The 15,839-nt window shown below is 45.8% G+C and overlaps 1 protein-coding gene across 1 annotated transcript in view; it reads right to left on the reverse strand.

The window, feature by feature from the left end:
• Window positions 1-15,839, reverse strand: part of ME3 (malic enzyme 3) — a 101,332-nt gene that overhangs the window by 17,690 nt on the left and 67,803 nt on the right. The window contains exon 7 of the mRNA XM_056858300.1: window positions 8,256-8,365. Coding sequence (XP_056714278.1) covers window positions 8,256-8,365 — 110 coding nt within the window. The remainder of the gene's footprint in view (window positions 1-8,255; window positions 8,366-15,839) is intronic.

A 15,839-nucleotide genomic window follows, 5' to 3' on the forward strand; every position in this document is an offset into this window, starting at 1 on the left:
TTTGACCCGAATTGGATATCCCACGTGCAAGAAGTGAAGAACACCCACCAGAGGTTCCCAAACCTTTTGAGTCATGGAGCACTTTTCAGGAGAGAAATTCGTCACGGAGCACTAATTTTCACCTAACTCCTACATACCAAACCAAGTGCCAGTAGTATTTTTCTTTCCAATCTCTTCACGGAGCACTGGGGGATGCTTTGGGGAGCACCAGGTGCTCCCTGGAGCACAGTTTGGGAACCTCTGACACCCACAACCCACATCCAACCGTTACACAGGGTGAGGACCCAGACCCAAGCTACGTACTCTACAATGTGTGAATCGGACTTTCAGTTTTGGATCCCAAGAAACCCATGTGCATAGAGAGAATGTGGGCGCATGTGGGGGTGAGAACCAGGAGTAAAATGGGCAGGACAGCAGAAATAAATGCAAAAAAGCATCAATTTAAATCCAGGTAGACTAAAAACTCTTAGACGTTAAAACTCATTCGATAATAAACAGTGTCTAAATGCCTGCCGAGGTATTTATTTATATAAAGCATTTATCATTCTGCATTGACCCCTAGAGACCCAAGGTGGTTTACAGAAAGGAAATACCTACAGATGTCACTGTACTCTTGCATTATGGGCAATTCAAGGCTCACATTTTCCTATGCAGACCTGCCTGATGTTGCAGTAACCGTCAAAGAACCTAGGGTTGCCAACTCCAGCTTGGATAATTCCTGGAGGTTTAGGGGTAGTGTCTGTGGAGGGGAGAGTTTGGGAGAGGGATTTCAACTTGAATCTGTGATACACCATAGAGTCTGCCCTACAAAGCTGCCATGTTCACCAGGGGAATTGGATCTCCACAGACAAGTTCAGTTGTAATTCCGGGAGAACTTCAGGCCCCTCCTGGAGGTTTGGAGCCCTAAAAGATCCACAGCATTCAAAGGGCCTTGTCATCTGTCCAGTCCAATCCATAGCTCAAAGCATGAAATGTAAAGCTGGAGCCTCTCCATAAGAAAATAAGAAAAGTCCTGCTGGATCAGACCCAGGCCCATCACGTCCAGCAGTCTGTTCACACAGTGGCCACCCAGGTGCCTCAAGGAAGCCCACAAACAAGACGACTGCAGCAAAATTCCACCCGCGTTCCACAGCACCTAATATAATAGGCATGCCCTTCAGATCCTGGAGAGAATAGGTGTGCATCATGGCTAGTATCCATTCTGACTAGTAGCCATGGATAACCCTGTACTCCATGAACATGTCCACTCCTCTCTTAAACCTTCCCAAGATGGCAGCCATCACCACATCCTGAGGCAGGGAGTTCCATAATTTAACCTCTCCAAATATGGGTGACCAGCCTCTGCCTGAAGGCCCGTAACATGCCTTAGTCTGTTTCTATCCAGGTTCACAAACAAGTAGGGTCAGGTCACTGGCAGTGCCCAGACTCTAGAACACCCACTGAAGAGGTCTTTGGACGGTTTTATCCTCTCTCTACATCTACCAACAAGTTCAGATTGTCCCATGTGAATGGATATGTGGAAGAGAAGAATGACCATTTAAGATACAGCCTGCTGGAAGATTCTGGATCCATTGCATAATGATTTAGAATGATTTTAAGGTGGGTTTTAAATTATTTAGATGTTGGTAGTATTTCCCCCCCCCCTCCTCTAGAAGCCACGTTGGACAATTTTTATAGAAAGTTAGGGTGGCAAAAACTTCAGTAAAAACACATTAAGCTAAATTAATTGTAGTAGTTTACCTTTAGGGTCATTTATTCCAGGAGAGGAATTCCTATGGGTTTTCATTAACTAAAAGAGCAGCTGCTCATGGGGGGGGGGGATAATCTGGTGAAATAGTTCTTGGAGGCGGGTAATGAACTTTCTTCTCCCTGTACCATTTTTTTTTTACTTCATCTGGTCCCCTGCAGCTGCTATGGGGAAATGTATATGTACCCATATGGTCCCTGTGTGTTTCCCTTACAGGGCAAAAGAGCAGCTTTGTGTATGTAGGGGGTGGAGAGATTGAGGTCAGGGAACCTAAGTGAGGGAAAGGGTTAACCTCACTCCCTCAGGCTCCAATCTGAACCAGGTTCCCCAGTGGCTTCTATTTCCATTTTAAACCCACCCACCTCTGCAGGAAATTCATTTACAGATCTGAAGTCATGTCTAGCTTGGTCCTTAGCCAAGTATCTGGCTAGAATACAGTCTGCACATTTCCCTTTCCATCCTCCATAGCTAAAAAGGGCTAAAAATATGAATTTTTTAAAAAAAGATAAGAACCGAAAACTCCGGACTCCTCTGTGGCGACAGGCCTGACTGTAACCTGTTTTTGTTAGGAGCATAAGAACATAAGAAAGGCCATGTTGGATCAGACCAAGGTCCATCAAGTCCAGCAGTCGGTTCACACAGTGGCCAACCAGGTGTCTCTAAGAAGGCCACAAACAAGACAACTGCAGCAGCGTTATCCTGCCTGTGTTCCACAGCACCCAATATAATAGGCATGCTCCTCAGATCCTGGAGAGAATAGGTATGCATCATGACTAGTATCCATTCTGACTGTGTGTGTGTGTGTTAAGTGCCGTCAAGTCGCTTCCGACTCATGGCGACCCTATGAATGAAAGTCCTCCAAAATGTCCTATCTTTGACAGCCTTGCTCAGATCATGCAAACTGAAGGCTGTGGCTTCATTTTGGATTGTTTCATCATAGGGTTTTCAAGGTAAAGGTTGGTCAGAAGTGGTTTACCAGTGCCTTCTTCTGCGCAGTACTAACCAGGGTTAGCCGTAGTGGCACTGCCGTTGTCTACGAAAGATCCTCCGCCAGTGTCACCTTCCACTACTGCTGCTGCCCAGTAGCTAACCTTCAGGGATTCCTCTGCCCCCATCCCCATTGGAACTGCCTGTTCTCTCCTGCGGATGTGGCCATTGATCCCTTAAGGGGGTGGATGCATCTTCGTCTGGTGTCTCAGCTGTGACCATTCCGTCTTGAGTGACTCTGCTAGGAGTTTAGTCTCTTGATAGAGTCTAGACCCCTTACGGTATTGCTCTCAGCTTCCCTGACACACACAAACCCCCTCACCACGTTAAGGTGTGCATCCAGAAGGGGATCCATTCTGACTAGTATCCATGAATAGCCCTCTCCTCCATGAACATGCCCACTCCCCTCCTAAAGCCCTCCAAGTTGGCAGCCATCACCACATCCTGGGGCAGGGAGTTCCACAATTTAACTATGCGTTGTACGAAGAAGCAAAGCAGGCTAAGTAAATAAATAACCCAGCTGATACTCTGAAAGCCATTCAGAACATTCTGAAAACCATTAAAAAAAACCAGACTTCTAAATGTAAAAATAAAAAACTGAAGTTCTTAAAAAAAAAATCTTTAAAAAAACGGTTGTACACTCCTCGATCCCTAGGTGGAGCCAGGGATTAATCCTTCTTCTGCAAAGGACCCAGCGAACTGAATCTGTACTGGGAACCACCCTGCCAAAGAAACTTTTCAAGAAATGCTGGTCCACTTAAAGACTGAAGAAGTTTTTTGGGGTGGGGGGGGGAGAGAAGGGAGAACAGTGGATGTTGTGACTCAGCCTGCGCTATGAAGTGGTTTTAAGAAGCGCAGAGACCTGCGAGACTGGGTGTGCCGTTACTCATAATCCTAAACTGCGATTACAGATAGGATGGGAAAGGGTACAAAACCCTTTATCCAATGATGAAGAGCCTGCCTGGAATGCATTCTCCCTCTTCAAATGTGTTCCTAATCCTTCTTCGTGTCTGCGGATTGTTCTGCCGGTCTCCGATTACTCAAAAACAGCCCCCAAAATGTAATAGGGCTTTGGCCCTAGAAGGATATTTATTGTTCGAATTACAGTTTGCGGATCTCCCAGCGAGGAACAGTCCGCAGCTGCTTTCCACAAACCGTTGGCTAATAAGTGTTTGGTTAATCCCACACGGTCACTCTTAAGGCAGAAAATAAATAAACCATGACACAGCCCCGCTAAAGAGATCTTTTTTGTAAACCGGACTCTCTGAAAGCTTCGACTTCAGAGTTGTCCTTAATTAATTAATGAAACAGAGCTGGGCTGGCTGACTGCGTGGCCCTAATGGTGTTGTTTTGTGATTCACGTGCCATTCAGATGGATCGACTTGTAAATAACTTCAGGATCTGTCAGAAATAAGGGGAGAAAGGCCAGAATCATTCATGCATCTTAATGCGCTTTAACTGGCAATCTTCCCCATCAAAGAATGTACCCTACAGCCATGCCTAATATCTGCTTTTCCTTTTTTGAAATGTTGCCGTGCACCTTAGCATAGGATAGGAAACACCTTGTCTACTTACGCTAGATACCAACCATAATGCCTTCTCCCATCACGCTAAAACCCAGGGGCGCCCAAATAGATGGGCTACAGGTTGAGAACGGATTAAATAAAATATTTCTTTACTCAACAAGGAATTAAAATGTGGAATCTGCTGCCAGTGGATATAGTGATGGCTTTATTTATTTTGTTTGTATTCTGCTTTTCTCAACAAGGGGGACCCAACATGGCTTACACTGCTCTCCCCTTCTCTTCCCTTCAGCTTAATTATTCTATGTATATGATAATATTTTCGTATATTTACTGTATAAGAATTTATTTGTGTATATTTTAAAAGCACCCAGCATTATAAATTCAAGTGAAAACTGGGATATAGATTGACCAGGAATTGTATATTCATTAAAGCAGTGATATATGTTAAATTCCTTTTCCCTTCAACTGATCAAAAATGAAGCTATGAAGTCAGACAGCTGGTCTACCAAGCTCAGTATTTCTAAAGTGGCTGCCAGCAGCAATACCTGTATTTCAAGTAGACAGAAGCTCTTAGGCCAGGGGTGTCAAACAAATCCAGAATACCCAGGCTAAACACACAGAAACGAGGGGGGAGAGCAAAGCGACCTCTGACGGTTGGAAAATGCATGCATAATCAAACCAAAGCCCCCAAGAAGAATCATAGAATCACAGAGTTGGAAGGGACCACCAGGGTCATCTAGTCCAACTCCCTGCACAATGCAGGACATTCACAACTACCTCCCCACACACCCCTAGTGACCCCTATTCCATGCCCAGAAGATGGCCAAGATGCCCTCCCTCTCATCATCTGCTTAAGGTCATAGAATCAGCATTGCTGACAGATGGCCATCTAGCCTCTGCTTAAAAACCTCCAGGGAAGGAGAGCTTACCACCTCCCGAGGAAGCCTGTTCCACTGAGGAACCGCTCTAACGGTTAGAAAATTCTTCCTAATGTCTAGACGGAAACTCTTTGGATTTAATTTCAACCCGTTGGTTCTGGTCCGACCTTCTGGGGCAACAGAAAACAACTCGGCACCCCCCTCTATATGACAGCCCTTCAAGTACTTGAAGATGATTATCATATCCCCTCTCAGTCTTCTCCTCTTCAGGCTAAACATTCCCAGCTCCTCCAACCTTTCCTCATAGGACTTGGTCTCCAGACCCCTCACCATCTTGGTTGCCCTCCTCTGGACACGTTCCAGCTTGTCTGCATCCTTTTAAAATTGGGGTGCCCAAAACTGAACACAATACTCTAGGTGAGGTCTAACCAGAGCAGAGTAAAGTGATACCATCAGTTTGTGTGATCTGGACACGATACTTCTGTTGATGCAGTAGTTGGCAGGGTGACCGTGAGGAAACAGCAATGCATAAATGGCCATCATCTACTCTCTGGTCCTTTCAAGTGGAGATGCTGGGGATTGAACTTGGGTCCTTCTGTATGCCAAGCAGATGCTCTACCACTGAGCCAGCCCCTTCCCAGGCTCCTCCTTGGCTCTGCAGGGAAACTGACACAGTCGCGGAAAGCCTTGCCAGTTTCACCGGTGCCATGCCAGCTTATATTTTTTAAATAAAACATTACTGTGTGCATCAGCAAGGGTGCATATACCTGCTCCTTTTGAAGGAAGATATAACTTGTTTAAAAAAATTGCCCTCCTGAGAACAAAAGCAGCCACAGCAGGAAGGGAAAGGGGCGCGTAAGAGAAGCGTTGGTCAGAGAAGCGGAGGTCAGAAAGGGGGGGAGCTGTAGTGAAGGGAATGGGCCCTGGGAAAATGGAAATGCTCCTTCAGTACAGGTGCTGAAAGGTGTGAGTGTGGGGAAAGCCATTCTCAAAGGAATGTGTAAGAAGAACAGAATGTCCAACGGACTAAACATGCACTTTAGAAAGCTGCTGTTCACAAAGGCGATGCTAAAGAAGGTTGAAATTGGAATGTAAATCTGACGTCAGTGGTTTAAAAAACCCTGACAGAAGGGCTTTTAAAACTGCATTTCTGCCCTTCACACTTGCACACCCACAGTGAAGGGACAAGTTTTTAGCGTCTGGTGTGAAATCTGTCAAAGGACTTCTTCCTCAGTCCCGAGAATGGACAGATTAACAAGGGGTCACAAAGACCCTAAAGAAAGGCAAGTCTACTGTAGTTCTGCATTACATCATCTGATACCAGCATCACAGTTGTGGCCAAGGAGAAATCTTGCCTTTTTATTGCTGGGTTTGCACTCGCTGGTGCCAAAACCAACATCTCCACATTTGTTATGTGAGTCATTAAAAAAAAAAAAATTAGGACTAGATTGAGCTAACTGAGCACTTCAAATCCCAAGAAACAATGGGCTGGCTCTCTTAACTTTGGTTTTGCTAGCGGTGACGCTTCCTCTGGCGCGAAGAACCTTCCCTGGATGAAAGATGCTCTTTCCAGCCTCGTGCGTCAGAGGAAGATGCCTTCTGCCATGACGACAGCACCTCTGCAAGCAAAACGGGGTTCATGGAATCCAGTTATGCTGAGATGGGCATGAATACAGCTTGTTGACATGTTTGGTGCATGCCTCCCCCGCCCTTTCATCCTATTCCACCTAAAATGCAATTAAGCATTCCTGGTTGGAAACAAACTCTGGTCCCCTTTAGCCGTTAACACATGGCTTGAGAGTCATTGGTTTGTCCCTCTCATGACTCACATTTTTTCTAAACCGAGTTCCCAAAACTGAATGCATGAGAGGGACGAGAACGAGAACCTCTGTGCCGCTGCCTCTCTCTCTCTCTCTCTCTCTCTCTCTCTCTCAAGGCTCCTTCACCTTGCCTTGCCTCTAGGACCCTTTCAGAAGGATCCTGCACACAGAAACACACACGATAACACTCTCGATTGAAGCGATCATTTCTTTACAATCACAACAAGGCAGGGATTGGAAAACCTTGGTAAGTTTCGGGGGTGGGTGGGTTGATCCCGTAGGAGGGAGGCGGCCATGCATTGAGACTTCCGCAATTCACTACATTTGCGGGAGTCTCACAGGGCAAAACAGCCATGCGTTTTCGGCCTCTGACACACAAATGTCACCTGGCATTCGTACATCACAGGGGACTGGAATTTGTTTCACACCAGGAATCCTTAACTGTATTCTTTGCAAGATGGGAGGAGAGAGGCAGGAGCATGGCTACAAGCTATGTTTGTGCACCTCTTGGCTTAACTGGAGCTTGTTGTCATGTCTGAATGCAGAAGATAAGAATGAGGCCAATGGTGCAAAACAGGTAAAATACATTTTATTACTCAGAACAGAAATTTCCTATGCATTTCACCCAAGAGGCTTTTTCAGGGGAATTTGTAGTTATTGAAGTAGTCCTTCAAAGAAGAGCATAAATTCAGTCGCAAAAATAAGCCTTGGCCTTATTTTTATCTTCTGTTACTGGTGTGGCCCTCTTGCAGCCCAGGTCGCAATTCTGCCCATCCCTACATCAACCTCCTCCAATCTCCATAAGAACTCCTGAGGTCAATGTGGCTGGAAGAGAAGGAGGAGGAGGAGGATAAGGAGGAGGAGGAGGAGAAGAAGAGTTGGTGTTTATACCTTAATGTTCTCTACCTTTAAGGAGTCTCAAACTGGTTTACAATCTCCTTCCCTTCTTCTTCCCACAACAGATACTTTGTGAGGTAGGTGGGGCTGAGAGAGTTCGGAGAGAACTGTGACTAGCCCAATGTCACCCAGCTGGCTTCGTGTGGAGGAGTAGGGAATCAAACCCGGTTCTCCAGATTAGAGTCCGCCGCTCTTAACCACTACATGATGCAGATGAACTGTGTGGAAAACACACAAAGTTCAGGTATCTGCTGTCTCTTGGCGCTGCTTCCAGTGCTTCCTGCTCAGCGATGGAGAAAAGTGCAGGAGATTCCCCGGGGAAACAGAAAGGTGCAGATCCATGCCCTGCCCATGACTCAGTCCAAAGAAGCATTTGCTAGCCAACGTTGGCATCTCTTACCCTGAATGTCATCATTGAACGTGCAGTATCGGTTCCGGTATTTGTTGAGAAGTCGGAATGCGTTGGCGTTGGCAAAGTCTTCAAACTGAATGAGGCAATTCATCCCATACCTGGTTATTAAAAACAAAACCAGAAAAAGAAGAGTTGTTTTTTTATGCCCCGCCTTTCTCTACTTTTCTCTTTTCTAATCTGGAGAACCGGGTTTGATTCCCCACTCCTCCACAGGAGCGGCAGCCACAAGAGGTTACGGTGTATAGCAAGACAGATCTCTGCCCCTGCCCAGAGAGTACTTATTGGTAAAATATGAGCGGCTCCCAAAAATACAGAAACCCTCTGCCTTAGATCTGTAGCTCTTAAATTGCATTAAAACGAAACCCTGCATAAAAATCTCCTGGGGGTAGCCGCAGTAGTCAATTGCAGCAAAAATAGTCCTCTGATACCTTTGTATATAATCTGAAGAGAAACCAGATACCTTTAAATCATCATCATCATCATCATCATCATCATCATCATCATCTTTTATTTATATCCCACCTACTTCCAGCAAGCCAGGCTCAGGGCGGCTCACAACACAAATTAAACACAGTGCATAAAACACAATATAATAAAACATACAATGCAGTATGGTAAAACCAGTTTTTCAGCGTGGAAAATCTATTTAATAATTGCTTATCACTTTGGGACTAATGAGACTTTATTCCAGGTAAGCTTTTGTAGCGTAGAACTAACTTAATCAGATATAAGCAACCAGTCGTCGCTAGGATTCGCTGCCTAGAAGCTTATGGGGAATGCAATTTAGCTGCAAAAGGTATCTAAATTATATATCTGGGAATCTGATCGTAGATCTCTGGTTTAATGTGTAGTTTGGCCTTAAGTTCTCAAAACGCAGTTCTCTGATGCCAGCATTTGTATACTTGCTGGCCGCATTAGAAGAAGGAAAAATGAACACCCTTCCACAATGCTCCTGAACAAGCAGTAACAGGAGGAGCACATGGAACTGATACTCAAAGCATTAGCATGCTCGACGACCAAGCTCAGTGAAAAAAGGAGACTCAATGGCCACAGTGTGCTAAAAAATATTATATTGCCTTTGGGACCCCCGGTGTTGCAAGATAACTTTGGCACAGAAATATTTCTTATTCAGCCGCTCTGGACGTTGCCTGAAAAAAATCTGATGTGAATAAGCAGGACACACCTACGGGTTTAAATCAGAAACCGACCCCAGACACGTCGTGCCCCGTTGGAGCTAAGGCCCTCGAAAACCCCATTCAGAGGGGCTCTTTAAAGGACCCCGGTCTTTTATCCACCTGTCTCGGACGGGAGGACTTTTTGTTGATATTTGTTAACCATTTTTTTCCAGTGCTAAAAAGTGTCTGTCAGCAAGGATACAAAGGAAGGTGCATTTACGGCTTCTCTGCACAGATCTGGACAAGCAACTCGGTCATGTTTCGCCAGCTGCCCTACTTAGGAGACTGAGAAAGAAAGAAAAGAACTGGCCCTCCACAAAGTCATCCTTCATCTTGTTCATTCTTCGGTCAGATGCAAGTCCTTTCAGAAGCTTCTCCCGAGGCATGTTATATAAAAGGTCCCCTCCCTACAAATAGCATCAAGACCTCATTCGGATTCTACAATACCCTCATGCTCCACAAAATCTTTGTCTAGGCCATTTGATCTTCGACGGGAGAGTTATGACACATAATTGGATTTTATCCATGCCGAAGGTGAGCCGCGCTAGAGGCGCCACCAAGGTTTCTGTGGGTTTTGTCTGAATTCTTTAACAAGGAGGTAAAAAGAGAAGGGGAAAAAACAGAGAAGGGGAAAGACCGGCCATGTGATAAAAGAATTAAAAGTGGACCCCGAGGTAAACTGTGAACACATGAAGCTGCCTTATACTGAATCAGACCCCTGGTCCATCAAAGTCAGGATTGTCTACTCAGACCGGCAGCAGCTCTCCAGGGTCTCAGGCAGGAGTCTTTACATCACCTACTTGCCTGGTCCCTTTAACTGGAGATGCCGGGAATTGAACCTGGGACCTTCTGCATGCCAAGCAGATGCTCTACCACTGAGCAATGGCCCCTCCCCTGTGGTTGATGTTAGGTCTGGAAAAGACGAAGAGCACTGGCCATGAACTTCTACATGAGTGTGAAAGGCTCGGGATGATGTACAGGAGCACTCTGGCGGCTATAATATATGCACGTAAGCACCACCAAGTAACAACTGACTTGTGCCAACCCCAGCAAGGGACTTTCAACTCAAGTGAGAAGTAGAGGTGGTTTGCCATTGCCTTCCTCTGCAGAGTCTTCCTTGGTTGCCTACCTCTATAGCGGCCCTTGTTACATGTATCCCCCCCCAAAAAAGTGGGGGGCCTGGTGCCTCCTAAATGATCAGTGCTGGTGAGAGGCTCTACTGGCATCAGGAGTATGGACCTCCAGGAAGCAGTTACCAAAATAGGTGCATAAGCTTATCCATGGAAGGGTTTCTGTAGATAAACATGACGTCATTCCCTGGATGTAACCTGCTTTCACAGTTTCCTAAATTCCTGTAGTGGTTGCATGAAAGGCACAATGAGATTCCCCAATTATTTTAGCACTATGTAATATACCTGTTGCCCTGATCTGGATGACCCAGGCGAGTCTGGTCTTGTTAGATCTCAGAAGCTAAGTAGGGTCAGGCCTGGTTAGTACTTAGATGGGAGATCACCAAGGAATGCCAGTGTTGCTACGCAGAGGAAGGCAATAGCAAACCACCTCTGTTAGTCTCTTGCCTTGAAAACCCTACTGGCTTGCCCTATGTCGGCTGCAACTTGACGGCACTTTACACACACGATATACCTGTTAAAAGTAGGTATAGATGCTGTGAATCGTCTGTACAACATTTCAAAAAATTGCAATATGGATTGTGGAATAACATGAATAAAGTTACAGACCAAGGGTGGAAATGCCAGAGACTGTTGAGCACTTGCAATAGCGGAAATAAAACACTGAATTAACTGTGGGGCAGCCTTCATAAGCCTTTAGAAGATGCAAATTGTTTCAACGTTTTTGGCCATGCTGCTGATCTATTATGATCTCTCATGGTGACAGAAGAGATCCCCCTCCAACCGGGGTAAGTAAAAATGGCTGCTTTTTAGTTACTGGGTGATACATGACTTCCCCACCCAAGTATTTATACATATGCAGATTCCCAGTGACCGAGGGGTTCTGGTAGAAGACGAAGAAGAGTTGGTTTTTATACGCCAGTTTTCTCTACCACTTAAGGAAGAATCAAACTGGCTTACAATCACCTTGCCTTCCCCTCCCGACAACAGACACCCCTGAGGTAGGTGGGGCTGAGAGAGCTCGAAGAGAGCTGTGATCTATTATATTAGGTGCTGTGGAACACAGGCAGGATAATGCTGCTGCAGTCGTCTTGCTTGTGGGCTTCCTAGAGGCACCCGGTTGGCCACTGTGTGAACAGACTGCTGGACTTGATGGGCCTTGGTCTGATCCAGAATAGCTTTTCTTATGTTCTTATACAAGAAAAGAATTTAAAAGGCATCTTCCTGTGCTCTACATTGGGCTTTGAAGAACCCGAACATATGAAATCTTTTAGAAATCCCAATTCCAAAGTGATCGGTCTCCTGCCAACTTCTGGAAGCCCCCCCACCCAGCCAGACTTGCTTCAGCTGCCCTGGTAAACTCTTCACACTGCCGGCACTGACATTTATGGAGGGAATATCTAATGTCCAAATTCCTCCCGGAACGCTCTATGCTCACGCGTTTCAAAGGAAGAAGGAAGCTTCCCCCAGATTTCGCCTCCTCGCTCATGCTTGTAAATGGAAAAGGGCAGCCTTGGTTTGCACAACAGATCCAGCAGAGCAAATGAATAATAGGGCAAGCATGTGCGTGGATGGGGGGAAAATAGTACACATTCTTAGCTAGCCAATGATGCAAGCATCAGAAGAAATTATTAGGGAAAACAAAAGGTCTCCTACAACTCACCAGCACTGAACAAAAGCCATCCGTTTTGACATCCACTAATGGTTCAATCCATAAGAACATAAGAAAAGCTATACTGGATCAGACCAAGGCCCATCAAGTCCAGCAGTATGTCCACACAATGGCCAACCAGGTGCCTACAGGAAGCCCACAAACAAGACAACTGCAGCAGCATTATCCTGCCTATGTTCTAAAGCATCTGATATAATAGTAATTCTCCTTTGATCCTGGAGAGAATAGGCATGCATCATGACTAGTATCCATTTTTACTAGTAGCCATGAAAACCCCTCTCCTTCATGAATATGTCCACTTCCCTCTTAAAGCCTTCCAAGTTGGCAGCCATCACCACATCCTGGGGCAGGGAGTTCCACAATTTAACTATGCATTGTGTGAAGAAATACTTCCTTTTATCTGTTTTGAATCTCTCACCCTCCAGCTTCAGCAGACGACCCCGCATTCGTATTATGAGGGAGAAAAGTTTCTCCCTGTCCACTCTCTCTATACCATGCCTAATTTTATAGACCTCTATCATGTCCCCCCTTAACCACCTTCTTTCCAAGCTAAACAGCCCTAAGTGCTTTAACAGCTCCTCATAGGGCAGTTGCTCTGGTCCCTGATCATTTTGGCTGTTCTTTTCTGCACCTTCTCATGCTCTGCAATATCCTTTTTTAGGTGTGGAGACCAGAACTGTACACAGTATTCCAAGTGTGGTCTCACTATAGATTTGTACAAAGGCAGTATGTTGCATGTTGGGTTCTGCCACTTCAAACTACAAGGCAAGAGAGCTCATGATCTCCCATGCAGAAAGCTAGCCCATTAGGCTGAACAGTTTCGACTTGAATAAGCCCCTAGTTTTCTATGTCAAGGGATGATTTTCTTTTCCTTTTACAATGTGCGGCAGTCTTCCAGCTTTGAAGTGGCACCATGTCCAGGACGGACTGTACCGTTTCCTCTTCCTGCGTGGCCAAAATCAGTCCACAGACAACCAAATGCAATTTGAGTGTTCACAGTTCAGCAGCCATTAGTCAGGACCAAAGCTTAGGGCTCAGTGAAGTGGTAAACCTGTGTCTGGCCTGAACCACTTCATATTGTGAATGTGTGTGGAGTGGGGGGAGGGATTCCTAGAGGCACCTGGTTGGCCACTGTGTGAACAGACTGCTGGACTTGATAGGCCTTGGTAGAAGAAGAAGAAGAAGAAGAAGGAAGAGTTGGTTTTTATATGCCGACTTTCTCTATCTTTTAAGGAGTCTCAAAGCGGCTTAGAATCTCCTTCCCTTCCTCTCCCCACAACAAACACCTTGTGTGGTATGTGGGGCTGAGAGAGTTCTGAGGGAACTGTGACTAGCCCAAGGTCACCCAGCTGGCTTCACGTGGAGGAGTGGGGAAATCAACCTGCTTTACTTCACCAGATCAGAGTCTGCCGCTCATGTGGAGGAGTGGGGAATCACACACCCAGTTTTCCAGATTAGAGTCCACCACTCTTAACCACTATGCCATGCTGGTCTGATCCAGCATGGCTTTTCTTATGTTCTTATGTCACATACATTAAAAAAATTCCCCACATATAGAAAACTAGAAAGTCAGGGAGAAGGTCAGGCTAGAATCCTTCCCAGGCTAGAACCCTTCTTTCCGCCATCAAACTTTCCACATGGAGGGAATCTGTTTGTGTCTGAAGGGGCATTCAGGCTGCTTATCGGCAGTCTAAAATGACAGTCCAGTCAAAGGTTTACTACTTGGCCTTTGTTCTGCTGAGATAAATGGGATTTATGTTAATCTCCACTAAACCCTACTGGAAAAAAAATGGAATGAGATCGAGTCATTACTAAGCCCTGCTGGATAGTATCCAGCATGGTTGGAGTATCTGAGACTGTTCTTCAAGGGGCTTAAACATTCTTACACTGGGACTTTCTACGCGCTGTGAAAAGAGGGAGAGACTCAAAGGGAAAAGGCATAGGAGGAGAGCAATGGACATATATGGCATAAGAATGAAAAGCAAGTCCTGTGTTGTGGAATGGAGTTGACAATGTGTCCTCTAGCCCAAAAAGGTTGAAGACCTGTGGCCAAGGGAAGCCACCCAATCCTCTTCCTTGGGAATTTCTGCAAAGTGGGCAGATAAATATTTATTAAGGATAGCCCGCTAAGACCTTAGTGAGCACACTGAAATTTTTGCCACAACAGATCTGTCTGGCATCACGATTCTGTAAGCTAGAACAAGACTGGTCTGTTCTCTTCACATCACCCGGCGTAAGGATTGGTGCTACTTTGCAGAAAGGGGTTCAGCTTTGTGGTGGGCATCCAGGAACAATCCCTCCCAAAGTATTTTGATTTTCTGACAATCCCACGATACAGGCGATTAGTTATGTTGGCTAGACTGAATGCCATCCCATCAGGGGAGTTAATGGGTCATTTAAATAGGGTACCGTACTGTGAGAGAGTATGTCAATGTGGTTCTGGCCAAACAGACACTCTTTGGCATTCCTTTTGTAGCTGCGGCTTGATCAACAAGGGTAGAGACAGATGGATAAAGCCTAGGTGTACCCCACCAGTGCACAGAGAGCTCCCAATAAGGCAATTAGCAGTCCTCCAGGGCTGTTTCAGGTCAAGAAAAGAGCCTGGGAGGGAAGGCATAAGCCCCCTCTCCCTGCATGTCATGGTCGCAATCCAAATCAGGCCCACGCGTGCCTGGGATTCCAGCACAGAACTTGTAACACACGTTTGATTGTACCAGCTGGGAGAAACACACAGATAGGCCTTCAGCCATTATACAACAGCAGTTCAGACTGCTTTAACCTCATGAACACATGAAGCTGCCTTATACTGAATCAGATCATTGGTCCATCAAGGTCAGTATTGCCTACTTTGACTGGTAGCGGCTCTCCAGGGACTTGTGCCTCACTCTTAACTCTGTACTTAAGACAGCATTGTTCCAGTAAAGATAATGATTTTGGGGTTAAATGTCAATATTAAGCAATGGTCTTCCTAGCTCGTAAGCTGCTTTTCCATTCCTCCCTTTCTCCGCCCTCCTCCACTAAAAGAAATGCAGTGCCTAAGGACTTGGATCTTTCAGAATCTCCTGCATGTTGTCAAATCAGGACAGGCCGATAAACCGAGAGAGCTCCTGTTTTCACAATTATCCCTCACAAAACGGGCTGTGATGTGAAAGGAAATAGGAGAGGGGAGTTGACAGTTTAATGAGACTTCAGCGACAGTGTTTGCAAGAGTGTGGGAGTGGAACTAGTCGATTAGCTCAAATACCCGTTAAGCAAAAGAGGAGGTGGGGCAGTGAAAACGACTCACGTGCCAAGACTTTTGGGATATCCGGAGCCAGAGCTGGACAATGCTGTCCATTGTGACCTTTACTTTACATTGTGACCAAAGAGAGGATGAGAAGAAGAAGAAGAGTTTTTATATGCCGACTTTCTCTACCACTTAAGGGAGAATCAAACCGGCTTATAATCACCTTCCCCTCCCCTCCCCACAACAGACACCCTGTGAGGTAGGTGGGGCTGAGAGAGTTCGGAGAGAACTGTAACTTGCCCAAGGTCGCCTAGCAGGCTTCATGTGCAGGAGTGGGGAAACAAATCCAGTTCACCAGATTAGCCTACG

Source organism: Euleptes europaea, chromosome 12 (assembly GCF_029931775.1).
Source record: "Euleptes europaea isolate rEulEur1 chromosome 12, rEulEur1.hap1, whole genome shotgun sequence".
Lineage (NCBI taxonomy): Eukaryota > Metazoa > Chordata > Lepidosauria > Squamata > Sphaerodactylidae > Euleptes > Euleptes europaea.